Source organism: Humulus lupulus, chromosome 6 (genome assembly GCF_963169125.1).
Source record: "Humulus lupulus chromosome 6, drHumLupu1.1, whole genome shotgun sequence".
Taxonomy (NCBI): domain Eukaryota; kingdom Viridiplantae; phylum Streptophyta; class Magnoliopsida; order Rosales; family Cannabaceae; genus Humulus; species Humulus lupulus.
The window spans coordinates 139,447,448-139,475,389 of NC_084798.1; the positions used below are offsets into that span (position 1 = coordinate 139,447,448).

Genomic DNA, 27,942 nt, shown 5'->3' on the forward strand with positions numbered 1-27,942 from the left:
GCTACCAACTCACAACAGTTTGGCATTCGCCAAGATCCTAATCCACCACCAACGTCAGTTAATGAGGTGAGCAATTCAAACGAGAACCAGGTTAGTCATCCATTGGCTCAATTAACTGCAGTGGTACAACAACTTGCTTTAGGCCAACAAGTGTGGCCATGTGAAATATGTCAGGTTGTGGGGCACACTACTGATACTTGCCCTGCTCTATTTGAGGGAGAGACTGAGGGCGTTAATGTTGTAGGTAATTTCTTAGGTCAATTACGCTAGATGTACTATGAACTTTTTTTACAAACTTATAATCTTGGCTGGCGTGATCATCCAATTCTTTGTTATGGGAATTACCAACAAGCTGCTCCACAATCTACACCTGTGAGACCACCTGGTTTTTCTCTTCAACAACGATCTCAACATAACTATGCCCCTAGACCATCGCAAGCACCCCAAGCTGCTCAACCACCGAGTACAAAACCCTCTACTGAAGATTTAATCAATGCAATTGCTACAAATATGCTTCAGTTTCAGCAAACTACCCAAGCATCCATCAAAAGTTTGGAGAATCAGGTGGAACAACTAGCGGCACCATATAACAAGTTGGAAGCTCATCTTTCTAATAAATTGCCTTCACAACCTGAGAGGAATCCCAAGGAGAATGTAAGTGCGATAACACTGCAAAGTAGTATACAATATGAGCCACCCACTCAACCTTCATTGCCAGCTCCAGTGCAAAAGCAAGTAGTAGACAACTCCATCCATGATGAACCAAGATTAGTGGTGAAAAATGAATATTTATTGATTTTATTGGTCAAATAAATTAATTTTTAATTAATATTTTCATGGAATTAATATTGACCATTGATTTGGTCAACGACACAGAGTCAAGTAGAACGAAAAAAATAAGATGAATTCAAGATAGAAAGATAAATGACAACAAAGTTTTATAGTGGTTCAACCCCAAATAATGGTAATAACCTACATCCACTTAGTGTTCTTATTAATGTAGAATGCCCAAAGCGGTGATCAATGAACGAGGGTTCACGAGTTTCACCAGCTTGGAGATGAATACAAATTTGGCGGATAAAAATCTCTCTAAAGATCCAAAAGTCCCATCTCTTGAGCCCTTTGAGTCCTATTTATAGGCTCCAGGAGTTCTTAATGGGTCGATGAGCCTTAATTACATTTAATACAAGCGTGTCTAAATAATAATGAAAATCACAATTATTACATAAATGCGGAATTACATATCTGTAGAGAATTTCTGAAATGCTGCGACCAGACTGGTCGCCCATAAAATATGTCGTCTGCTGAATGAATTCTCTTCTGGTCGATGGTCGAACAGATCATACTCACTTAAACGGTCACATGCATCCCATTTGTATGTTAATTTTTCCACGTCATCTTGTAAATATTTTTTTGGGTAAACAATCCTTCGGGCAGGCTTTATTGAGGTCTGTGAAATCCACGCACGTCCTCCACTTGCCATTCGGCTTGGGAACCAGTACAGGATTAGAGACCCATGATGGATAAAATGCTACCTTGATGAATCCGTTCTCCTTTAGCTTCTCGACTTCATCTTTTAACGCCTTCAATCTGTCTTTGTCGAGCAGCCTCATTTTTTGTTGCACTGGTGGGAAATTTTTGTCTACATTTAAGACATGGCTGATGACTGCTGAGTCAATCCCAACCATATCTTTATGCGACCAGGAAAACACCTTGTGGTTCTCCTTCAAAAACTCCACCAATTTTTTCTTAGTTGTTGTCTCTAAGTTCTTACCGACTTTCACAACCCTGGTCGGATCTGCCTCTTCTAGTTGGACCTCCTTGAGGTCCTCCACGGGTCCCACATTTTCTTCAAAATCCCCAAAGCGAGGATCTAAGTCTCTATCCTCACTTTGGGCAATACCCTATTTGGTGACTTGTTCACCTGATTGGGCTTGTACTTCATCTGCCACCAGCAACCTTTTTTCGACTTTTCCCCCCGATCCGCCTCTTTTTGCCTTGGTAATCAAGGAATTATAACATTCCCACGCTTCTCGTTGGTTTCCCAATGCGCATCCCACTCCTGCGTCGGTTGGAAACTTCATGGCCAAGTGTCAAACCGAGGTTGCCTATTCTCAGGTCGACTAGAATAGGCATTCCAATCACAGCATTATACGCAAAATGAAAATCGACTACTATGAAAGTAGCGAGTAGTGTCCTGTTCGCAGGTGCCACTCCTGCTGTGATTGGAAGTCTAATTGATTCAGTTGGTGCGAGCCCTTCGCCAGAAAAACCATAAATGGTTTGGTTGCATGGTTCCAAATCTTGTACTGATAACTTCATCCTCTCCAGCGAAGATTTGTACAGAATGTTGACTGAGCTTCATGTATCCACCAATACTCGCTTGACCATCATATTAGCGATCTGGAAATCCACGACCAGAGGATCCAAATGGGAGAATCGAACATGATGAGCGTCAAGCTCAGAGAAAGTTATCAGTTCTTCCTCTGTTCGAGCTTTTTTGGGAGTTCGCTCCTCTACGTTCAACATTTCAATGTCCTGGTCGTGACGTAAGGTTCAGGCGTACCTTTCCCTTGCCTTCCCACTATCACTGCCAGGTGTGAACCACCGCAAATGGTCAGCAATGTACCAGCAACTGGAGCTGGCTGTAAAGGGGGTGAGTGTTGGCGTACAGGTTCCTGCTCGTTGCCTTCTTGAGCCTCTCGCTGAGAACCTCCAGCCGCTCGCACATACCTCCTCAGATGTCCTTGTCTTATAAGGAACTCAATCTCATCCTTGAGCTAGTTCCACTCGTTGGTGTCATGACCATAGTTGTTATGAAAACGATAAAACTTAGTAGTATCTCTCTTGGAGATGTCTTTCCTGATTGGGGTTGGTCGCCTGAAGGGAATAGTTGTGTGAGTGGCCTGATACACTTCTGCTCTGCTATCGACTAGGGTCGTATAATTGGTGAACCTCGACTCATATTTTTTACTTTTAGGGCGCTTGTTCTCAGATGTTGATGGTTCGTGGTTCACCCCATTTCCTCCGTTTTCCCATTATTTTTGTCGTTTCCATTGGGTTTCCCAGACCCATTGGCGGCTTTAGTGGGATCTTCTTTCGGAGCCTGGTCGTCTGTGGGTAACTTCCCTTCGTTGGCTATGGCCTCCTCGAGCTTGATGTACTTGTTTGCTCGGTCCAGAAATTCTTAGGTGCTCTTGACCCATTCTTCCGCAAACTATTCCAGAGGGATGAATGGCGCCGTACTCCAGCAGTAAGAGCCATCATCTTTCCTTCATCGCCCACCGTCTTAGCCTTAGCAGTGGCTCGCATGAAACATTGAACATACCCCTTCAGGGTTTCTCCCTCCTTCTGGCGTATCGCGACCAGCTAGTTGGCCTCGGTCGGATGTACTCGACCAGCGTAAAACTGTCTGTAAAACTCCTTCACAAACATTTCCCAAGACACTATGATGGCTGGAAGGAATTTGAAAAACCACTCCTGAGCAGTCTCGGACAAGGTGGCTGGAAAGATTCTGCATCGAGCTTCGTCTGACACCTTTTGGATATCTATCTGTATCTCGAATTTGTTCACGTGAGACACAGGGTCTTCAAATCCAGTGAAGTTGGGAAAGACCGGCATCTTAAATTTTCTTGGAGTCTCGGCCATCGCGATTCTTTGCACAAACGGAGTACCGCTTCTCCGGTCAAATTCAATGTGGGATGTCTGGCTCCCCACTAGTTGCTGGACGACCTGATTCAAAGCATCAAGCTGGGCCTGCACAACGTCTGGTACTATTGGAGTGACTAGTGCTGGAGGGGCATACTCGTCGTGTCTTTCTCTTCTGTCATTGAGAAAATCCCTCAAATCCTCCTCCCTATGCCTTTGTTCGCTCGCGCCAAGTTGATCAAAGACGTTGGGTTGTCTAGGCTGTCCCCCAACATTCTGGCTCATTGATCGGTTCTCTCTTGGCAGAGGGTTCTGTTCTCTACCCGTCCCTTCTTGCTGCCGACCAACATTTCTTCTGCCCGAATCTACCTCATTATAGTCATGGCCATCCCTAAAGTGTGACCGACTATGGTGCGATCTGCTGTTCGCACTATTCCCCCCCCCCCCCCCCTTTGTTGGCATGTCCTGATTGACAGGTGGAGGCCTACGTTGGTTGGTAGGTCCTCGGGCATTATTATGTCGAGAAGGACCCCTGATCGTAGAGCCTGATTCAACCTGCTTGGTGGGTTTGCCTCCTCAGCAGTCTGGCATTTAGGGATTCGGAGAGGCTACCAAGCCCTATTCTGCTTTTGCTGCTGGGGATTATCTCGACCAGCACGAGAAGGTGGTTGCTGCTCAGGATCTTGAAATGGCCTATCCTGTTGAACAGCAGGGGGTTGCTTCGGCCTCTGAGGGTTTGCCGATTGAGGCGGAGTATGGTGATGTTGGGGATGATCTGAATGTGGACCCTGTTGTGGTTGCGCATTAGGTGGCTGTTCCAGTTGGGAAGCCGGTGTAGGCTATCCTCGGGCCAACTGAATGGCTGCCTCCAGAGCGGCAGTGGCGTCCCTCTGCCGGCGGTCCATGTCGGCCTGCCGTTCATTCAATTCTTGGCGTTGCCTATCAATCTCTCTCTGTTGCAATGCCATCGTTTCAGCCACATTTTCTTGATTAGCACTCAGATTTGCTAATTCCTCCTGTAACACAATCAGAGTTGTCCTCAAAGTCTCATAATCTATTTCCTCCTCTTCTAATTCCACTTGTGGCTCATCCTCAGCCACATTTTGCAGAGGAGGTTGGGTTGGTGCAGTACCAGAGGTTTGCCCAGTCTTCCTAGCTGTTTTTGCCATTTGATCTTCTTGGAGGTCTTGAGTTCAGCTCTCAATTCCACTTAGTGTTCTTCTTAATGTAGAATCCCCAAAGCGGTGATCAATGAACGAGGGTTCACGAGTTTCACCAGCTTGGAGATGAATACAAATTTGGCGGATAAAAACACTCTGTTTCTCTCTAAAGATCCAAAAGTCCCCTCTCTTGAGCCCTTTGAGTCTTATTTATAGGCTCAAGGAGTTCTTCATGGGCCGATGGGCCTTAATTACATTTAATACAAGTGTGTCTAAATAATAAAGAAAATCACAATTATTACATAAATGTGGAATTACATATCTGTAGAGAATATCTGAAATGTTGCGACCAGACTGGTCGCCCATAAAATATGTCGTTTGCTGAATGAATTCTCTTCTGGTCGATGGTCGAACAGATCATACTCACTTAAACGATCACATGCATCCCATGTGTATGTTAATTTTGCCATGTCATCTGGTAAATCTTTTTTTGGGTAAACAATTAATATGATTTATTTTATAAATAAAATTATTTGATTATGATTTAATCTATTGTTATTTTGTAGGAATTAAAGTTGCATTTTGGCATAAAAAAAAGAAAGAAGAAATAAAGATTTAAAGCTGAAAAAGGATTGAAAATGGTATTTTTGAGATCCAAGCCCAAGTAAACCGGCCCAAAAGAGCCCAGGCCCGCCTAAGCTTGTCTCCAGCTCCAGCTGACATGTGGCCAGGCCCCAATGCGCCACATGTTCGCGCATGCAGCAGCCCCACGCCTTAGCGACTCACGATCGACCCGATTCCCCCGCCTAACTCGCCCACGATCGACCCGCGCCCCAACCCTTCTGCCAGTCCGCGTTGACCCGGTCAAACATGGTCATCCTTCAGCTCCAGATGGGCCACATGGCGTGCTCTTATTGGTTGCGGCTGGGTCAACACCACCAACTGTTACCAACCTAATTTGTGTGATCTTTGGGCCTTAGGCCTTCCATTTTGAGCTTTAAAGCTCACTTTTTGTGTTATTTTATAAAAAAGGGCAAAATGACCATTCACTAAAATAGCTAGGTTAATATTAATAATAAGATTTGATTTTTCAAAATCATATTTTATTATTAATATTTCGGATTTATTTTGTAAACCCCATTTGTAATTTAATTTATTTTTAGTCATTTTCTTCTTCTATAAATAGACTCTTCTTTCACATTTGTTATGTATTTTTAGAGAAAAGAAACTATAACAAAATTTCTACTCACTTTCTTCTCATACTTTCCTTTTAGAATTTTGTGAGAATCATGAGCATAATGGCCTAATCTTCCTAGGAAGGTGAGGGATGATTCCATATGCTAGTGATATTATTTTGCTACTTTGATTTACTATGTTCTTGTTGATGCTCATAATCTCATCAAGAGAAAATATGAGGCCGAGGCAAGGCCCTTGGGCCACCGTCGTCTCGGGAAGCCATCGCACCATCACGACACGAGTCTAGGTTCGTTCCTCGTGGAGTCGATGCCAGGTGGCCCACGTTGGCAAGGCATAGGTGCCAAGGCTCAGTAGCCTCACGAGGCCCATCTCGCGAGGCCTCCATCTGCACCTCACCTCGGCCATACGCGAGGCCCATCTCGCGAGGCCTCCATCCACGCGCATCAGACCAGGGGCAAGGCCACCATCTCGCGAGGCCAACACATGGGCGAGGCCACCCATCTCGCGAGGCCTTCATCCGCGCGCATCAGACCAGGGGCGAGGCCACCATCTCGCGAGGCCAACACATGGGCGAAGCCACCCATCTCGCGAGGCCACCCCTCTCGCGAGGCCTTCATCCACGCACATCAGACCATGGGCGAGGCCACCCATCTCGTGAGGCCTTCATCCGCACGCATCAAACTAGGGGCGAGGCCACCATCTCGCGAGGCCAACACTCGGGCGAGGGGCCATGCGAGGGGTGGGCTCCTCCGAGGACGCGACATATTGAGAGCCTCATATAACGAGGCAGAGCACTATATTGAAAGCATGCTTTGTGAGAGCTTCCGAGGAGGCTTGCGCACACCATCACATGGCCACTCAAGAGGAGGAGGGCCTCCTGAACAGCTACGGAACCACGCCATCAAGGGGGTCGCAAGGGGGGCGTCTCGTCACGCATCCTTAGACATCTGCCAGAGCCACATGCCTATCGCCCAAACTCGTGAGTGACCTCGGGAGGCTTCAGGCATCTCATGCCAAGGACCCAAGATCTCCACCTCACACCAAGGGTCCCATTCCTTACACCTTGAGACCCCTATGCTTAAGAGATCCAGTACGAGTCGAATGGGACATACTTGTACGACCTAGCACTGAGTACGGATACCAGTGCCAGTGAGACTGCTGGGGTAAGAGTCATGGTCCGTACGTCTACGGCCATAGGTCAGAGCCGACACCACTACCTTCTGCGCCACTACGCCTGCCACCACTCATCAGACATGGGTACAAACAAGTAGTGGAGGCATTCTCTTGACACCTGCTCCTGTGCTGGGTGTACGACCACAACCTCTGAAGCCACTCCCCTGACATAGTACTTATGTACCCTATGGTCTCCTGGACCACTATGTACCTAAGGCCATTAGAGCCTACTATAAAAGGGACTCTAAGACCACCTGAAAAGGGGTTGGAAATTTTACTGTAGCAGAGGCTTGAGTGTGAATGAAAGACTGAATTCTCCATTACTGTTCTATCATTGTTCTTGAGTTATTGTTCAAGTTTTTACAGCTTTCCGATTAGTGATCTTGATTTGATAATTTTTCCAACTCAACTTAGTTGACGAGTTCTCACCGTCAACAGTTCTTAATATAATATATTTGAGTTATTTATGTTCTTTCATCCTCATCTCTATTTTGTTATCTTTATTTACTTGTGCTAATAATATATAGGATTAGTCATGCTCTTTCTGTGTGCTTCTAATTAGTAAAAGTAATATTGATACATAAATTTATGTCTAATCTTCTATTTCATTATTGCCCTTGGATATTTTGTCATTTTTAGATTTTTCATAAGATTAACATTGTGCTCCTAGAACAAAGAACATTATAACTCAAATGGACTTTTGTTAGAAAAGAATATAGACTTTAATGTTAGATATTCCAAGTAAATGTTGGGATGTGAACTATTTACTTGTGTAATTTTGTAAATAAAGTAACTAAGTAACCAAACAAGCATATGAATGATTTTTGAAACCTTTCTATTTCTCAACTCTTGCTTACACATTATTTTTATTTCACTTGATTCATTTTATCACTTCATCAAAAAGACAATGTTGCACTACACCAAATACCCATTTCCATAACACATGAATATAATACTAATCAAAAAGTATTATGCTAGAGTATTATAATGGGGCCACGTTATGAAAAAAGGGCGGTAATAATACACCATCCCGCGCCACTTAGCGTTTTTTTTTCATTTGTGAGACCTGAAAATTTATGAGACCCGAGAGAGACCCAATTCCTTCAACATTTCAGAGTTCTCCTTCAACATTTTGTCTCCTTCAACAGATCCATTTCCTCTCCTTCAACAGACCCATTTCCTCAACATTTCTGAGACGTATCCTTCAACATTTCTGAGACCCATTTATTTTCCCAGTTCAGATCGTCGTTAATCTCGCTCTTGTCTCGCCAGTGCATATCGTCGTCTCTCTCGCTCTTGTCTACCCGATCAGCATACGGCAATAGCAACAACCAGAACGACGAAATTGGGCCCGACACGATACTGTTCGAGGTATGTGACTACAACCACTGGCTCATCGTCATGGATTTCCCCAAGGACCACAAACTTTCCCCTGAAGAAATGGTTCGTACCTATGAAGAAACCTGTGCCAGGGGCTTAAACATCAGGTCTAATCTCACCCTTTCTCTGTCTATATACATATATATATATATTTATATGGTATATGTTCCCCCTTTTTTTTTTTTTTTTCCTTCTATTATTGTATTTTATAAGATTAGAAATGAGTAGAAATTTTCATGAATTCTATTTCTTTGGGTAATGCCTTTTATTGGTTTCTTTCTGTTCATTATGTACCAGGGTAAATGATTATCAAATGGGCTTTTCTTTTTTCTTTTCTTATTCATTTATATATTTATGTTTTGAATTATTTGGATGTATGTGTTTTAACTTTTTCTTCCTGGGGTTGGGGTGGCTTGAATGGGATTACATTTTTTTAAAATGTTTTCATCTTTTTTTCTTTACTACATCACTACATGTCATGAATCTTTTCGTTTTAAACATGTTTTTGTTTTGTACTGAAAGAGCTAGTTAGCAGAATGATTCATATAAATTTTTGGTTTTCAGCGACCTGACATTGATTTTTGGAAAAATATTTTATGTTGCCCTGTTGATGGAGAGAAAATTTGAATAGTTGGATAATAAATTGATTATGATACTGGGTTTTTCTTCTGTTTCTTCATTTTTTTTATATAATAATAATAATAATTTGCTTTCATTTACGTTAGTTTGAAGGGCCTATGCAAATTCTTTTATGTCTCAAGACATGTAACATGTTATTAGTTTTGTACTCCAGATTAGATTTGTATTCAAAATAATTTAGCCTTGTAATAATTGCTTTCTTGGATACAGTATGGAAGAGGCAAAAAAGAAAATTTATGCTTGTAGCACAACAACTTACACAGGTTTTCAAGTTGTAATGACCGAAGAAGAGTCAAAGAAGTTTAATGGTAGTTTAATGTGACACAAAAGTTTACTATCGAAAGTTTATGGAAGTTCAATAGTCATGATCTTAACTTTTTTCCTTGAACAGGTCTACCTGGAGTTATCTTTGTACTCCCTGATTCTTACATCGATCCACAAAACAAGGAGTATGGAGGTATTTAACATGAAATTTTGTTTGTTTGTTACAATATCTATTTATTGTGTACTCAGTTGCATTTATATCCAATGATTTTTAGAGAACTATATTATATCATAGACTATAGTTGGACCTATGTAGCACTTATTTATTTATTCAAGTGATGTAGGATTAAAAAAATAATAAAATGAAAATAGAAAAACCTGAGACTTTCTCTTCAATTATCAGGGGATAAATACATTGATGGAACAATCATTCCAAGGCCACCGCCAATTCAATATGGTAGGCAGACTAGAAGATATGGTGACCGCAATCAGTGTCCAAACCAACCAAGACAAGATCAGCCGGGCGGACCAGTGCCAAATCAGCAGGGAAATCCCTCATACGGCCAACAGGGTCCTATGCAAGGAGGTGGAAGGAACTATGGACCTCCACAAAGTTATCCATCCCAACAGAGTTATGGACCTCCTGGACAAGGGGAACAAAGGGATCATATGCCAATCAATGCTCCTAGTGGGAGGAATCCATACGACCAGGGAAGTGGAGGTTCAACTCTTCATATCAGGGAAACTACAACCAGGGGGGTTCAGGAAATTTTTATCCTCAACAATAGAGGGAATTCCAACAGGGAGATCAGAGGAACTATGTACCTCCTAGGCAGTAGGGTGGTACGAGGGAAGACTATAATAACTATGGCCCAACGCAAGGTGCACCTTCTGGACAAGGAGTTGGTGGATATCAAGTTTACATTTTATTTATTTATTATATTTCATAAAAATTCATAGGTAAATTTGGAAAGGATGAATCGCTTTTTAGAAGTCGTGGGATCTCATGAAGGTTTAATCTTGAGAAAACGTGTCCAGGTACTGATCATTATCAACAGCCTTTGTATTACTTCTCGTTTATTTGCACTTTTTTTTAATCAATGACAAGTATCTCTAAATTGGTGGGTACTAGATAATTAGTTTGCGTTATAGTTGAAGTTACCTTTGTTTGGCTTGTAAATTGTTGATTGAAAGTTTCTGTTTTGGATTTATTTTCTGTAGATGGTGTTGCGCCTCGAGCTAAGATGAACCAGCAAAGGTCACGGCGTTTCAAGACTGCTAAGGATGCAGTTGAGGAGGTGAGTTTTGTTCTCTTTGAGCTCTGAAAATTGCCGCTGTTATCTGTTATGATTGGGGTAGTGTTTTAAGATCCAACACTCATTAAGAACACAATCAAGGACGTATTACAAGAACAATGAGAGTAGTGTAAACTAGCAAGATGTAAATGGCAATATATGCACAAGTATACATGTGGTTCATCTCTTTGAAGAGCTTACTTCCACGGAGGAACTGCCAATGTGGCTTTCTTGTTTTATTGATCAATACTTAAACAATTACACAGCTTACAATATTTAAAGACGTAAACCTCTGTATCAAAACAACTTTAGTAGAAGAACATAACACTCTAAAGGGAGCACTACTTCTGTTGAACTCACAAAACTCTCATCATGAAACCAAGCTGAACTAAGAATCCTTAAATAGCTAGCATCTGAAAGGAGAGAAAGACTTCAACTAACATAACGGTTTCTTGAGTTCTTTCAAAAAGATTTTTCCATGTGCACTGACTTCAAGGAAATGACCACACTCAATAATAGGGAACATATGTTTCGGTTGCCTTTTCTTTTTAATTTCCTGTAATGAAGTAACTCTTTTTGATTATTTTTCAGGCTGCTCAGAAAGTGAAGGTTGAGGATGATTTAATGCAAAATTCTGGTAAACTTGATTCAAATGTCATCACACCCGGGTCTGAATTCATGGCATTGCTGTCTTCAGCACTTCACTTTTACATATACTTGAGAATGAATGGGGATCCAAAGTGGCTGGGAATCAAGGTAATTGTCATGATCTTACCCATTTATTTAATTCTCTTTTTCTTTAGTGCATATTGATTCTCACTTATTAACATGAGGATTCTGCAGGTCATTCTTTCGGAGGCCAGCGTACCTGGCGAGGGGGAGCATAAGATAATGTCATACATTCGTTTGCAAAGAAACCTGCCTGGATTTGATCCAAATACAAGGCATTGTCTATATGGATTGGTAATTTGATGATTCCTTTCATTTAGACTAGAACTGATTTACTCAATACAGGATATTGAAAGATGTTAACATTTGAATTTGATTTAAGATGCAGATCTTATCATGCTTGAACTAGCATCCCATGAAGTCCATTTTTTTGTCTTGAGAGAGGTTTGTGATGAGCAAGTTTTTTTTTTTTGTTCTTTTATATATATAAGAAGATTCTTGTAGTTTTCTCATCATCATCATCCTTTATTGTTATTTATTTTTTTATTTTTTTGTATATGTAGGGTGTCATGAAGAATAAATATGTAAAATCCAAGGAGAGGAATGGGAAAAATGTAAAGGGCTTTTCAAAAGAGAATCTAAATGACCATATCTTGAACCAGAGATTTCAGGTAAATTTTCTGCCCCCTGCCAATATTTCTAATTTGATACTCCCAAATTTCACATCTTAATTTTTTTTAGATAATTTGATTACCACTTTGAAACTTCTAGTGTTAGTCTAAAGCATTCTTGTAATCTGATACTTCATATTTGGGTTTACATGCTTAGATTTGTGTGTTTTGGCCATAAGAATTTCGTATTATTTCTAATATATATTTCCATCTTCTGTACAGTTTCTCCATATTTGGATCCTTAGGGAGTATTTAGCATATGCTATGGGAATCCCAGATGTTAAAGGACATTTGGAGCGCCTAATTGATTATTTTGTTTTGATGTGTTTGTTTGTGGGGAATGACTTTCTACCTCACATTCCCTCGTTGGAAATATCTGAGGATTATCACTATATAAACTTGTGAGTAAAATATGGCAAATTTTTTACTTGTTATGTTTTTATTTCTGTTTAAACTATTCTGCTTTGTAAGTGTTGATTTGAAATAGATTTAATAAATAAATGATAACATACTGCAGCTCTTATTTGTTTAGACATTTATTGAGTAATTTTTTATTCCTTCCATATTTTTCTTAGAAATTTAGACATTAGGAAATTCCAGCTAGTCATGGGAAAGATGTGACAGATCCCTTCACTATACGAGGTTGTTAGGGTAAGATGCACTACTATAAAACTGATTTGCAATGTTATTTAAGTTATTTTGATTCGGATATGGCTTTGTACCACTATTTTTTTTTTTTTTTTGTATCAATTGTTCTATAACCTTTGATTATGTTTATATGATTAGGTTCAGTGGTAAAACTGCTAAAAAGTATCTTGTAGTATATATAAATTTTGTTGTCTAATTTATTTAATTTTCTTGCTCTGTTAGGCTCTAATCTGATATGTGTGCTGATTATTGCTATTCATATATGGACTAAACAAGTCTCTTTTAGAAATGTGGTGTAAATCCTACACCCTTAAAGAACAGCAAAACAAGAAAGAGTAATGCAGAAACATAGAATAAAAAATGATAAGACTTTAAAACAAAAAATACACCAAACACATTACTTGGTTCAACTCAATTAAAAGCCTACATCCAAGGTAGAATAGCCCCAAATAATGGCTAATTAGACTTTATTCTTTCTTGAGTATCAAGTACAAAATTACACAAAGGGAGACTTGCTCCATGTACAAACACTCTAAAAAAAATGCTTTAAAAAACAGAACAAAAAAACGCTGAAAAAATTCTCTACTGATTCTCTTAACCCCGAATGAGAGTAGTGAAGACAATATATATAGGCTTCTATGGTAGCTAATGTACCAACTATATTACCAAAATTTTGAACTTCTTGGAATAAAAGAATTGTCACATTAGCTGTCACTTAAGTGGCATATCAAGTCATACAATGTAGAGAAGTGAGCTAGTTTGATTTGATTTCAAGTTTAATGGGTTCGATTTAATCTTCCCAGCATTATAATCAATCATGTTGTTGTGGATTTCGTTTATAATCAATCATGTTGTTGTATATGATTTTGCGTTTATACCTCAGATATTAGTGTAAAAGAACATATATTCACTTTATGCAGCAGTCTTAGAGCTGATGTGCTTGGGCAACTCATTGTCTAACATATTTTTCAATTTGATTGATTGACAAGCAGTTGAAATAGAGAGACACCGCTCTGAGCTTGCAAAAGTTGGTGTTGAATTGGAACCTTGGGAAAAACAACTTATTGAGCACAAGGGAAAACTTGAAGTTGCATCTACCGAGAATAAGCTTTTGAGTGAAAAGGTGAGGTTAATAATTTATATTAGGACTTTCAACATCAGTATATTGACACTCTAATAGATAACCATTTGCCTTATAATTTATACTACCAGGAAGCTGCTCGTGCAACTTTTGAAGATGCGGAAAAGCAGATGGAAGACATATTGGGAGCTATTGAAACAAAATCTGAGAGTATCACGAAAATTCAAAGTGATCTTGAAAGGAGCAAACTCGAAGCATTGGAAGCTCATAAAGTGGAACAAGTTCGTGTTTTAATGATGTACAGGGAGGGGCTCGGCAGGGACGGTGGCTGGGCGCGGGGCTGGCTGGTGGGGTTCTCAACTTCACGGTGGCAGTAGGTATATCTTTCTGTGGTGTTGAACTTTAGTTTGGTGATATTATGGTCTTAGATTTTCTTGATAGCTCTCTTATTTTATTGTTCATCTAAAAATTCCCTAGCTCTTTCTTGATAGCTCTCTTATTTTATTGAACTAAAACAGATAAGTATTTATCTTAGTTTTCCATTTTCTTCTTTTGAAGTTTTCAATGTATCATTTAAGAAAAGACTGTAAGTTTATTGTTGTGGTGGCAAGAACTTTTACTCTGTTCTGGGATAGATCTCTCAACTCAGTATGCTTGGGCTTTTGTTGGCTTATCAGTCACAGAGGTGATCACTGCAAGCATAACAGTTGTTATAGGTCCTTTCTTTCATTCTCTCTCTCTCTCTGACCATTTCTAAATGTTGATGTTTGTCTGTGTTGCTCTTATCGATACTGAATTTTTTGCTTTCGTTGCGATCTTTAATGGTGACAGGAACAACCTTGAATTACTTTTTAGACAATAGAATTAATAGAGCTAAGATCCTTTTCCCTGGTGTGGCTGCTTCTTGGTTGCAGTTTGCCTTCCTTCTACTGTCCACTCATCTAATGCAGCTGATAATAAAGAAAAGCTTGAAGGTTTTTAATCTAAAGAGGGATATGTTTCATTCATTAAATGTTAAGGTTATCAAAGAATTATCTTGTTTCCAGGTGACATTCTTCTTTCTTTTTATTAGAAAGAGTTCTTTTTTCTAACTTTATTTTTAGTTTTATTGCAGAAATTGGGCTAAACCTTATATTAAAGATGCTAAAGAAGTTTCCAGGTGCATTTTTATTTTATTGTTTTTCTTTATGATTTTGTTGTATAAGAAGTCAAAGTGTGATTCTGTTTTTATTCTTTATTTTTTTTGGGGATATATTGACAGAATTTAGATTTCTGGAATCAATTCTTCCTCACATACTTTTTGATCATTGAGAATGATATATTTGTTATCTTGATACATTTCACAAGCCTTGTTTTAAGTTGCATGTTTTGTTGCTTCAGTCGTTGTTTTGCATGGTAGTACATCATGCTATACCCTGCTGTTTCGTCAAGTTTTGGAGTTATTACAAATTTAATTTAAACTTTATATGCTTACAGGTGGAAACTAGCTTAAGTCTTATGTTCTTAATAATAAAAGGACTTTTTTTTTACAATGTGCAGGTATATTGAGATGATTTCTTTGGAGCAATTCTTGACAACATTTGTAGTTGAGGCCTTTAGAATGGAAGAATGTATTTCACTAATTTTTGTATACATTTCTTGTTTTGTATTTAGTGATAAAGGAATCTGAATTGGGCATAAATTATGTTGTAATATGATTTCTTAAGCCTAGACTAGTAGACTAAATATTGTAATTACATTTGAGTAATTAATAAAAATCTATTTATGTTACCTTATTTGGCTTCAACTTTCATATTTGTTTTCCTAGTTTTGTGTAAGTAAAAAAAGATTATGTTTCTCTAAGCTAATATAACACATGTGTTGTACTAAAGTGTAGTATAACACAAATAATGTGTTATACTAAAGTGTAGTATAACACAAAAAATGTGTTATACTAAAGTATAGTATAACACAAAAAAAGTGTTATACTAAAGTGTAGTATAACACAAATTTATAAGTATTGAAATGTGTTATATAATCGACTATAAATAACATAATTAAACACTTATCTATTTATTAAAATAACACAGAAATTGTGTTATCGTTGACAGTATAATGACACATCTGTATAACAATGATAAAGTGTTATGTAAAGTACCCTGACCTACGATAACATAGTCGGTCTTAACACATCAAAAAGTGTTATGGTATGTTTTGATAACACATTTTCAGTGTTATTAAAAGCATTTTTTCTTGTAGTGTTGGCCCAAAATATTCGGCCCATAGGGCTTTTCCATTTTATGTAAGTTGAGCCGGAGCATTCTGGCCCTTGCAGAAGTTCCAGAATTAGAAGCTGCGGGTCAGAGGCGGTCTACGTCTCTGCCCTCTGCATACTTAATAGATCCAAAAGAATTTTGGAGGGAAATTCAGTTATTCCTCCGAACAATCAGGGAACAAACTTAACCAACTGACCACCTAATATTTTTTATTCTATAAATACCGAGTTCTCATTTAGATGAGGGGATCAAAATATGACTTAAGCATCAGAGTATCTTTCTTGCAGGTACTCCCCGGCGGTTCGACGGTCAGCAGAGTCATCTTCATTGACAGAGAAGCACCGGAGAACCGGAGTTCATTGACAAGTACCTCCAGATTTAGAAAGACAAAGTTGTTTCATCAACAAATTGGTGCCGTCTGTGGGAAATTTCCCCTCTCTAACAACATCGTTAAGTCAAGAAACTTCCCAAACAATCAAGATTCACTCGAACACGAAAGCCATGCCACCCAAGAACAACGAAGCACTAGGTCCAGTCGCCCAGATCGCCCCCACAACGGATGTCGGCAATCAAATCGATAGGATGTGTTTACTGCTGGAAGCCAGACAGCAAAGATCCAATGAAGCTATCAAGATACTGACCGAAGCTCAGTCCAGGCTAGAAGCTGAGATCACTGAATTGCGAAAAAAAAAGGAAGCCACACGTAGGGCCCAAGATAAAGAAAGTCCCGACCTTGATGGGACGAGAACTCAGGTTGTCCAGATCGACTCCCTCGAAAGAGATGCTCGCCACATCAGGGAAAGGTCCCAGGGTCCTGTACCGTCGTCTCCAGCTCATCACCACCAAAGGGCTGGTGAGCAGTGGACAGATCGGTGTGAAACACATATGGGAACCGATGCAGAGCCCACGGAAACAGCCCAATTGGCCGTTGAGAAGAGGCCCCAACAGACCCAGGCACGGGCCCCACAAGATGCGCCAACTGAGGAGTGTACTCCCTCTGTTAGGTTCTTGGAAAACTGGAAGGAAGAGATGCTGTGAGAGGTGATGCAGAAGTTCTCAGACGGGAGATCTGCGTACACTTCTAACTACGTAGATTTAGTCTCAAGAACTGCTGAGAAATCACCTTTCGCGGATTGGATACAGAACGAACCTAAGCCAAGGGACTTTGTGATTCCTCCCCTACTAGCATTCAATGGAAAAATAGACCCGCTCAATCACCTATTCTAATTCCAGCAGTAGATGGCCTTGGAAGTCAACAATGAAGCCATACAATGCAAAGTCTTCTCCACAACCTTTTCCAGACTAGCCTTGTTGTGGTTCAGACAACTAAAACCTGGCTTTGTCAGCAACTTCGGTGATCTTCGTAGAGCCTTTCTCCAGCAGTATAATGCCAACCGCGAAGCACCAAGAGCAATGGCAGATCTTTATCGAATTGAGCAAGGTGAAAATGAACACCCGAAGTCATACCTACAACATTTCTTCGACCTCGTACATCAAATGCATGATGTAGAGCCTGCAACCACAGCTAACCCCTTCGTCAAAAGTATGCTAGTGGGGTCCCTCTTGCACGAGAACCTCACTATGGCACCACCGTATGACATGGCTGAAATCCAGACCCGTGCCAAGGGCATCTTTAGGGTCCTGGAATTTTGAGAGCGTGTGCAGAAGAAGTCTACCCTTATTTCAACACCACCAGCAAATAACTCTCTCCCTCCATCTACAAGGAACGACAAAAGAAAAAGGCAGGACTCAGACCATATGAAAGGGGGAAAGAAGCCAAGAGCAAATCGAGATCCACCTCGATACACCTCTTTCGAGTACACTGTCCCTCAGGAGATCATCTACGAAGAAAACAAAGATAGACCCATCTGGCGGGAACCATAGAAGATCACCACTCCCCCAGAAAGAAGAGACAAAAATAGGATCTGCATCTTCCACAAGGACTATGGCCACACAATCTCTGAATGCCACAACCTCCACAATTAGATCCAAGCCCTCATGAGAAACGGGTGATTGACCCAGTACATTAAAGGATCGAACAAGACCAGTGTCCCATGGCACGACACCATTTCTGCCCCAACACAACCTATGGACACGCCCTCCCCAAATGTGGCTTCCACGAGCTCACAAGAGCCTCTCAAACAAATCCCCATGATACACAGGACCGTGGAGCTGACCACAGAATAAGAGCAGACAACTAAAAACCATAAAAGAATGGAGGAGAGGGTAAAGCGGTACAGATCGTTTGGCCACACCGTCAATTTTGTCACCTCAGAAAATAGATGCTATCCAGCCTCTGCAATAATCTTCACAGAAGAAGATCTACCGGTAGTACACCTACCCCATGACGACCCTTTAGTCATCTCGTTGCAGGTCGACCATTGCCAATTAGGAAGAGTGTTAGTCGATGGGGGCAGCGACGTTGATGTCCTCTTCTGGGAAGCCTTTCAGAAGATGGGTCTCGAAGAAAGTCAGATCAGACCCTCTGTTGTACCAATTCTGGGATTCAACAACCAAAGAGTATACCCAAAATGTTCCATCAGGTTAAATGTAGTCGCTGTTGAACACACTTTTCCAGTAGATTTCCTCATAGTGGACTCCATCACAAGCTACAACACCATCATGGGGAGGAACTGGATCCACAGGATGCAAGGAGTAGTCTCCACCTTGCATCAAGTTATGTGATGTCAATCACCTGATGGGCACTACACAATCGACATAAAAGGATGCCAGAAGCAAGCAAAGAGATGCTACCTGACCCTGAAGGAGATAAATGAAATTGGAAACTCCTCCCCTAGCAACAACCCCACCAAATAGCAATCAACGGACAGCTTACCAGCATATCTCAGAGGCTTAGATGCAGAAGAAGATCACGATAAGCCCCAAACTACTCTCGAAGACCTAGAAGAAATATGAATAGAAGATAATGATCCATCCAAAACATTGCTGGCAAGTGCCCGGCTGCCCGAAATAGAAAAGCAGACCCTAATCCAAATCCTGAAAACCAGAGTCGGGACTTCACCTGGTCCCCGCATGATATACCGGGAATAGATCCTTCTTTCATGAGTCATAGCCTCAACATATCAAACAGCTTCCTGCCCGTCAAGCAGAGGCAGAGGAGGTTTGCTCCAGAAGTCAACCATGCCATACAAGAAGAGGTACAACGGCTGCTGAGCATAGGTACAATCGAAGAATGCCTATATCCTAGTTGGCTAGCCAACCTTGTAGTGGTCCCAAAGAAAAACGGGAAAAGACGAGTGTGCATAGACTACACCAACTTGAACAAAGTGCGTCCTAAAGATAGCTACCCTCTTCCAAAAATTGATCAGATGATAGATGCCACGACGGGGTACGAAAGAATGAGCTTCTGGATGCCTACTCAGGATACAATCAGATCCCGATGTAAGTAGAAGACTCAATCCACATGGCTTTCACAACAGAATGTGGCCTACTGCTACAAAGTCATGCCCTTTGGCCTGAAAAATGCAGGAGCAACATATTAGAGGCTGATGCAGAAGCTTTTTTCCTCATTGATCGGCAAGAACATGGAAGTATATATTGACGACATGGTGATCAAATCTCGGTGGGGTATCACGCATGTGGAAGACCTAATAGAATGCTTCAACATACTCGACACATATCAAATGAAGTTGAACCCAGCCAAATGTGTTTTTGGGGTATCCTCCGGCCAGTTCTTAGGGTATGTGGTCAGCCAATGGGGCATCGAGGCCAATCCGACCTAGATTACCTCACTATCAGAAGTCAAGGAGCCTAGAACCATTCAGGATATCCAAGCTCTGACAGGCAAAGTCATAGCCCTGAGCAGATTCATATCACGCATGTTCGATCATTGCCAGCCTTTCTTCCAATGCATCAAGAAGTCCCCCAACACCACTTGGGGGGTAGAGAAAAATAAAGCTTTCGAGGAATTAAAAGCCTATCTGAGCACTCCCCCCATATTAAGCTCACCCATCCCCAACGAAGACCTTTTCTTGTACCTATCTGTTTCCCACTTTGCCGTGAGTTTTGTACTCTTTCGAGAAGATGAAGGCCAGCAAAAGCCAGTGTTCTACCGTAGTAAGATGCTGCTGTTGACGGTGAAATCTCGTCAATGAAATTAGATCGGAAAACTCAAAGGTAAGTATGGAGATATTTAGATAAGAACTTAGAATGAACTTATGGAAAGACAAACACATATCAACAATGGAGTGAGCCTTCGTATATTGCTTAATAGCTTGTGTGTACAATGAATTTTCCAACCCCTTACTCTGAGGGGTCAAGGTCTATTTATAGTTGGGCTCTAATGGCCCCTTGTACATGGTGGTCCCTTGGGACAAAATAGTGCATGAGTGAACTGTCAGGGTAGCAGCACAGGTGGTAGTGGTGTTGGAAGAGTTGTGGGCTGCTCTAGTACGTGTCAGGGGTCTGCAAAAGTACTCCTGCCTTGGTATCACATTATGCCTCCACTACTTTTCGGATACGGACCTCACAAGTGTGCTGAGGGAGTCCTTACCATGTACCATTCTTGTACTGCCACTACCTGTATGGAGGGGACACCGTATCCGTACTCTGACTCCTCCAGGTTTGTAGGTACATTTCATACTCGTGCGTGTTCCCTGCACCTAGTGGGTGTTTTCACCTTCTGAAGGTGTGCATGTTGATCTAGCCCCTTTATGTCTATCTAAGCATTAGATTGCTTATTGATGGGAAAGGATACATATGAGAGGTAAACTTTGCTGGTTGGATTAAAGGGGTAAGGTGTGAGAGGTCTCGCGAGGTGCCCAAGCATGAGGCCAACCCGCGGGTGAGCTTGGGTGTGAAGCCCTCTCGCAGGGTCTTAGGCATGAGGCTATGGTGAGGTCATCTTTTGCGAGGCCTCTAAGGGTGCGGCTGGTGTGTGAGGCGAGGTGAGGCGCGAGACCCATGCGGCGAGGCTCTTCGAGACGGGGCTCTTGGGTCCTTGGCGCGAGACACATGGCCTCGCTATGCGAGGCTATCAAAGAGTGCCTCACTTGGCGCGAGGCGTGTTTGATGATGACCTCATGGGGCACACCTGCTGGGCGCGACATGCTGGCGCGAGGCCCTCCTGGCCGAGGCACCAGGCGCGTGAGGCCCTCCTGGCTGAGGCACCAGGTGCGTGAGGCCCTCCTAGCCCAGGCATCAGCATGCAGGGCTCCTTGGCTGAATATAAGGCAGGATGGTCCCGTTGGGCACTCGGAGGTGCAACATGGTGGCACTTGGACGTAAGGTGACATAGTCTCCAGAAAGGCAGCGACCTACGGGGCTTTGAGAGTTTTGGCCAGAACGTGGTCTTGTGAGAACTATTGGCACAAGCTCGACAATATGACTAAGTGACCTTTATCCATGTGTTCCGTGTAGGGACTAGAGATTTTTTTCTTGGTGGATTTTTGGTATCCACACTTGTCCCCCACTCTATAGGGAGGCCTTTAGGTATTCTTGTAGACTCTTCTCTCTCTCTTTTTTTATTATTATTTTTTTTTATTTATCATGCTTGAGGTCCTTTGGAGCCCACACGAAAGGGGGTTCGATAGGTCTCTCTTTGGTGCACCTTGATTGTATCTAGAAGGATATATTGACCCCTTGGGTTTTAGTTATCCTTTTATATATTTTTGCGCGCGCTTATTATTTCTTGCAAGAAGTGTCCTTCTCGTCATTAGGCATAGTACTATTTTTGCAAGCGTCTTCTTTGAGACCCTTTTTGCAAGCGTCTTCTTTGAGACCCTTTTTGGAAGCGTCTACTTTGTGACCCTTTTTGCAAGCGTCTACTTTGAGACTCTTTTTACAGGCGTCTACTTTTGAGACCCTTTTTGCAGGCGTCTACTTTTGAGACCCTTTTTGCAGGCGTCTACTTTTGAGTCCCTTTCTACAATTTTTGAGGTGATCTCCCCTCAGGTTGGGACTTTCATGGCTAGATGTTCTTTGTTCAATCTCAAACTTGGTCAGCGATCCTTCTAGCCCGACATCCCCTTGTATATGGAATCTTCAGACGTACTGGCAGTAGGGCGGCTGGAGGAAGGTTCGCTTTCTTCAACATACGAGTTCTTATGACCCTCTTCCACACGTATGTACTTCTGTGCTCTTTTGAAGAAGTCATCGAAATTTGAAATTTCTCTTTTGAGCATGCTTCCCCATAACTTGCTTCCTGGACGAACTCCGGCTGTAATAGCCATCTTGAGCTCCGCTTTAGTTAAACTTCCCACCTTTGTTGCTTCCATATTGAACCTATGGATATAGTTTTTTAGACTTTCATTTTTGCCTTGCTTTATGTTAGCTAGGCTGGTAATTGGCTTAACGTAATCACAGACCGCATGGTGCTGCTGAAGAAATTCGCTAGAGAATTGCTGTCATGATTTGATTGTTCTCGGCCTTAACCTCTTGAACCACTTGTATGCAACACCTTTAAGCATAACAACAAAGAAATGGCATTTTGCTCTGCTGTTGACCCCTCTTAACCTCATAAAGTTATTGAAGTAGTCTAAGTGATACTTTGGGTCCGTAGTACCCTCGTATGGAGTCACGCGAGGCTCTCTGAGGTTGGCGGGGATTCGCTCAGCCTGGATCTCCCTTGTGAAGGGTGATTCATGGTCAAAGTCTTCCTCTTCTCGGTGCCCCCCAAGTGCGGTGATAATCTCGCCTTAAGGGTTCTGCACTTTGATGTCTAGTTCCCTCTTCTTTTTGCCTAAGGAGTCTTGCGGGTTCTTAGATTGATCCCTTGCCCTGGTTGTGCTCCTCAGGGGAACCATGGGGGGTGCATTTCTTACTTCTGACCTCTTCCCATGGAGCTTTTCTCTTAGGCCAAGGGGCGCCTTCTTTGAGGTGACTTCTGCTTCGTTCCTACGGCCATTGTCTTCCCTCCGCCTTTGCTCCTGGGGGCATTTTGTCGGTCTAGATCCCTCGTGGTACTTTGTTTGGGGAGTTTTACTGGTGGAAAGTCGGGTTCTCCCATCGTCTACGGGAGCAGCGTTTTCCCCTTTTTCACGCTCCTTCTCTCTATTCTTAGGAAGGGGTATGCTCGACTTTCCTCGCAGTAGATTCTTTAAGACCTCTTGCATGCTCTCTATCGTGGTTTCTAGCCTTCGAGTCTTTTTATGTAACTCTTGAATCTCATCCTTGTAGAAACGAGTTCTTGAGTTGTAACTTACCAAGTGCACCCTAGGACCCTTGCCTGGCCCGTGCATCGATGGACCTGGGTCTTGGTGGCCTGAGCATGGTGTCATCGGGGACCTGTGGAGTGGGCGCACTGGTGGCTCTGAATGACCTCCATCGGGCCAGATAGCCGGGGACAATGCTTCCTTCTCCTCCCTTGGGGGAAGAGGTTCTTCCAGTCTACCTCCATGCATAGGCGGAGTGGGGTCTTTCTTGGAAGCCCTCTGCTCTACTCCGTCCCGGCGAACCTCATCATCTTGTACTTGCCCTAGGCGTTTTGAACATCTTAGCATCTTTCTTTGTTGGAAGTGATGAAAGAACATTGGCTTGATGCTTGTTCTTCCCACAAACGGCGCCAAACTGTTGACGGTGAAATCTTGTCAACGAAATTAGATCGAAAAACTCAAAGGTAAGTATGGAGATATTTAGATAAGAACTTAGAATGAACTTATGGAAAGATAAACACAGATCAACAATGGAGTGAGCCTTCGTATATTGCTTAATAGCTTGTGTGTACAATGAATTTTCCAACCCCTTACTCTGAGGGGTCAAGGTCTATTTATAGTTGGGCTCTAATGGCCCCTTGTACATGGTGGTCCCTTGGGACAAAATAGTGCATGACTGCACAGTCAGGGTAGCAGCACAGGTGGAAGTGGTGTTGGAAGAGTGGCGGTCTGCTCTAGTACGTGTCAGGGGTCTGCAAAAGTACTCCTGCCTTGGTATCACATTATGCCTCCACTACTTGTCGGATACAGACCTCCCAAGCGTGCTGAGGGAGTCCTTACCATGTACCATTCTTGTACTGCCATTACCTGTATGGAGGGGACACCGTATCCATACTCTGACTCCTCCAGGTTTGTAGGTACATTCTATACTCGTGCGTGTTCCCTGCACCTAGTGGGCATTTTCACCTTCTGAAGGTGTGCATGTTGATCTAGCCCCTTTATGTCTATTTAAGCATAAGATTGCTTATTGACGGAAAAGGATACATATGGGAGGTAAACTTTGCTGGTTGGATTAAAGGGGTAAGGTGTGAGAGGTCTCGTGGGGTGCCCAAGCATGAGGCCAACCCGCGGGTGAGCTTGGGTGCGAAGCCCTCTCGTAGGGTCTTAGGCACGAGGCTATGGTGAGGTCATCTTTTGCAAGTCCCCTAAGGGCGCGGCTGGTGCGCGAGGTGAGGTGAGGCACGAGATCCATGCCGCGAGGCTCTTGGTGCATTGGCATGAGACGGGGCTCTTGGGCCCTTGGCGCGATACACATGGCCTCCCTATGCGAGGCTATGCAAAGAGTGCCTCACTTGGCGCGAAGCGTGTTTGATGATGACCTCACGGGGCGCACCTGTTGGGCGCGACATGCTGGCGTGAGGCCCTCCTGGCTGAGGCACTAGGCATGCGACATAAGCCTGGGCGCGTGAGGCATTGGCGCAAGGCCCTCCTGGCCGAGGATCCAGGCGTACGAGATGCTGGTGCAAGGCCCTCCTGGCCGAGGCCCCCAGGCGCGCGAGACGCTGGCGCAAGGCCCTCCTGGCTGAGGCACCAGGCGTGCGAGACACTGGCGTGAGGTCCTCCTGGCCGAGGCACCAGGCACGCGAGATGCTGGCACCGAGGCTCAAGGTGCGTGAGACGCTGGCGCGAGGCCCTCCTGGCCGAGGCACCAGGCACGCGAGATGCTGGCACCGAGGCTCCAAGTGCACGAGACGCTGGCGCGAGGCCCTCCTGACCGAGGCACTAGGTGCGCGAGGCCCTCCTAGCCTAGGCATCAGCATGCAGGGCCCCTTGGCTGAATATAAGGCAGGATGGTCTCGTTGGGCACGCGGGTCTCGCGGAGGTGCAACATGGTGGCACTTGGGCGTAAGGTGACTTAGTCTCCAGAATGGCAGCGGCCTACGGGGCTTTGAGATTTTTGGCCAGAACGTGGTCTCGTGAGAACTATTGGCACAAGCCCGACAATATGACTAAGTGACCTTTAACCATGTGTTCCGTGTAGGGACAAAAGATTTTTTTCTTGGTGGATTTTTGGTATCCACAGCTGCTAGACGCCGAAACACGCTACAACATAATGGAAAAATTGGTCCTTGCATTAATCACAGCAAAGAAGAAACTTCGACAGTATTTTGAAGGCCACACCATTATCATGTACACGGACTACCCGTTAAAATAGATCTTGAACAAGCCCGACCTCTCAGGCAGAATGTCCAAATGGGAAATTGACCTCGAAACATATGATATACTGTTCTCACCATGAAAAGGAAAGAAAGGCCAAGTATTAGCTTATTTTTTGGTCGAGATACAATCTTTCACACCTGAGACCGCACCTGAACTACTGAACTCCGAAGAAGAATGGATGTGGACAATGCACACAGATGGAGCCTCTAATTCCCAAGGAGCTGGGATCGACATCGTATTGGAGGCACCCTCTGGATTACAAGTTGAGGAGGCCATACGGTTGGAGCAACACGCCACAAATAATGAAGTCGAATATGAAGCTCTGATCTTTGGTCTAGAATTGGCACGAAGCATGGGCATCAGGCGACTGAGAGTTAGAGGGGATTCGAAGCTAATGATAGAGCAGGTGGCCGGCAACTTCGACACCAAGGCACCCCATCTGACCAACCTGTTGGAAAAAGTATATGCATTAAAGTCACAATTCCAACAATTTGAGCTCGTACAAATACCAAGGGAACTGAATCAGAGGGCCGATGCCCTCGCAAAGCAAGCCTCTGTGGGAGAATGTTCTCGACACCCAGTGATTTCTACAAGTCATACACCAGAAGCTATGACAATTTTTTCCATCTCGCCAGAACCAGAATGTTGGATGGATCTAATTATCCGCTACCTGACTAAGTCTGAACTACCACCCAATGCAAAAGACGCCAAGCTTCTACGCCTTAAAGCCCAATGCTACTCCATTATCCATGGAACGTTGTACCAAAGATCCTTTAACGGCCCCTATCTTCGATGCTTATGTCCCTCAGAAGCTAAAAAATTATTAGAGGAGAGCCACGAAGGAGCATGTGGGAACCACACAGGGGGATGGAGCTTGGCACACAAAGAACTCACAACAGGATATTACTGGCCATACATGATGACAGAAGCACGTGACTATGCAAGGAAATGTGACAGATGCAAGCGATTTGCACCTACCATCCATCAACCCGCTCAAATCCTACATTCCACTATCTCCCCTTGGCCCTTTGCAAAGTGGGGGATGGAGGTGGTTGGAGAATTTCCCAGAGCCACTGGAGGAAAACAGTACGCCTTGTTAGCTACTGATTACTTCACTAAATGGGTCGTATTAGAGGCCTACGTCACAGTCAGCAAAACGAACACCATGAGCTTCATATGGAAACACATCATCTGTCAATTTGGGATCCCATGGGAAATAGTCGTAGATAGCGGAACCCCATTCCAAAATGCCAAATTACAAGAACTGTGCGACACCTACAAAATAAAGTTAAGTTTTGCTTCTATCACCTATCCCCAAGGCAACACCCAAGCAGAGGTTTCTAACAAACTCATTTTTGCCAACATCAAGAAAAACTTGGAAGATAAAAAAGGCACATGGGTAGACGAGTTACCAAAGGTACTATGGGCATACAGAATGACGAAAAGAACCTCTACAGGTGAGTCGCCTTACGCCATGGTGTATGGAACAGAAGCAATCATCCCTACAGAGGTGGGCCTGCCTACACTTTGGATGGAAATCGCGTCTGATCTGACTGCGAACAACGTACAGCTAACACACAACCTCAACTTCTTGGATGAGTTACGCACAATAGCACAGATAAGACACGAGAAATATCAAAAGGCAGTAGAACGTTATTACAATAAGTGGGTCAACTCACGAACGTTTAATAAAGGAGATTGGGTCCTGTGTAAATCCACTGGCAATTCAAAGAAGCTGGAGCCAAATTGGGACAGACCCTTCGAAGTAACAAAAGCACTAGGGCGAGGGTCTTACACTCTCAAAAATATACACAGTGGCAAAAATGCACCACGTACTTGGAATTCAATGTCCCTGAAATAATATTATTGTTAATAGTTGTGTGTACTCTACAATTCAAAAGTAATAAAACAAATTTCCTTTCTTACATTACTCTAAGATATTTTACATAGTCAACTTTTGCTGATACAATTCTGCATGAGGAATCTTTCCTGACGTACCATAAATAGAACACACATGTGACAATTATCGCTTTATTTGCTCTGCACTAAGAGCTACTATTACATGCATATTTTAATATACCCTTACCTCCCCATATGAGAAACAACATTATTCACGTGCACTAAGCTCTACCTACCACCTCCACAATAAATATGGCCTTAAGACGGTCACTTCAAACACACAAAATACATACAAAGGCATGGTGCCTCTGCCACTCCACTTGCAAACAAAAATTTATGGTTTCACCTAGCAAACCCTTCCACTATAAATCTCTCAACCCATGGCATTCGCACAATATGTCCATCATCAAGGCACACATTACTCTTCTAAACGCATTCGAATATGATCTGACTAAACTAACAGGGAACTAAGGCCAACCATTTCCCAGTCTAATCTGGCCTGACTACGCGAGTTTGGCTGACCGACCAGGGTAATTTTCACCATCTACCCTATCCTCTTACTTTGTTGTCGCCACAGAGGAGCCCCGTCGGGTCCAGCAAACAAAGGAACCCCGTCATGCAGTCTAATTTG

The 27,942-nt window shown here is 42.9% G+C and overlaps 1 protein-coding gene and 1 pseudogene across 1 annotated transcript; both read left to right on the forward strand.

Moving 5' to 3' along the window:
- The first annotated feature begins 270 nt into the window (after positions 1-270).
- LOC133785492 (multiple organellar RNA editing factor 1, mitochondrial-like) lies at positions 271-10,367 on the forward strand (annotated as a pseudogene).
- A 15,232-nt stretch (positions 10,368-25,599) lies between these two features.
- Positions 25,600-27,273, forward strand: LOC133785493 (uncharacterized). Its single transcript, XM_062224722.1, has one exon. It carries the CDS (start codon positions 25,600-25,602, stop codon positions 27,271-27,273), a length of 1,674 nt encoding a protein of 557 aa, XP_062080706.1.
- Positions 27,274-27,942: the final 669 nt, after the last annotated feature.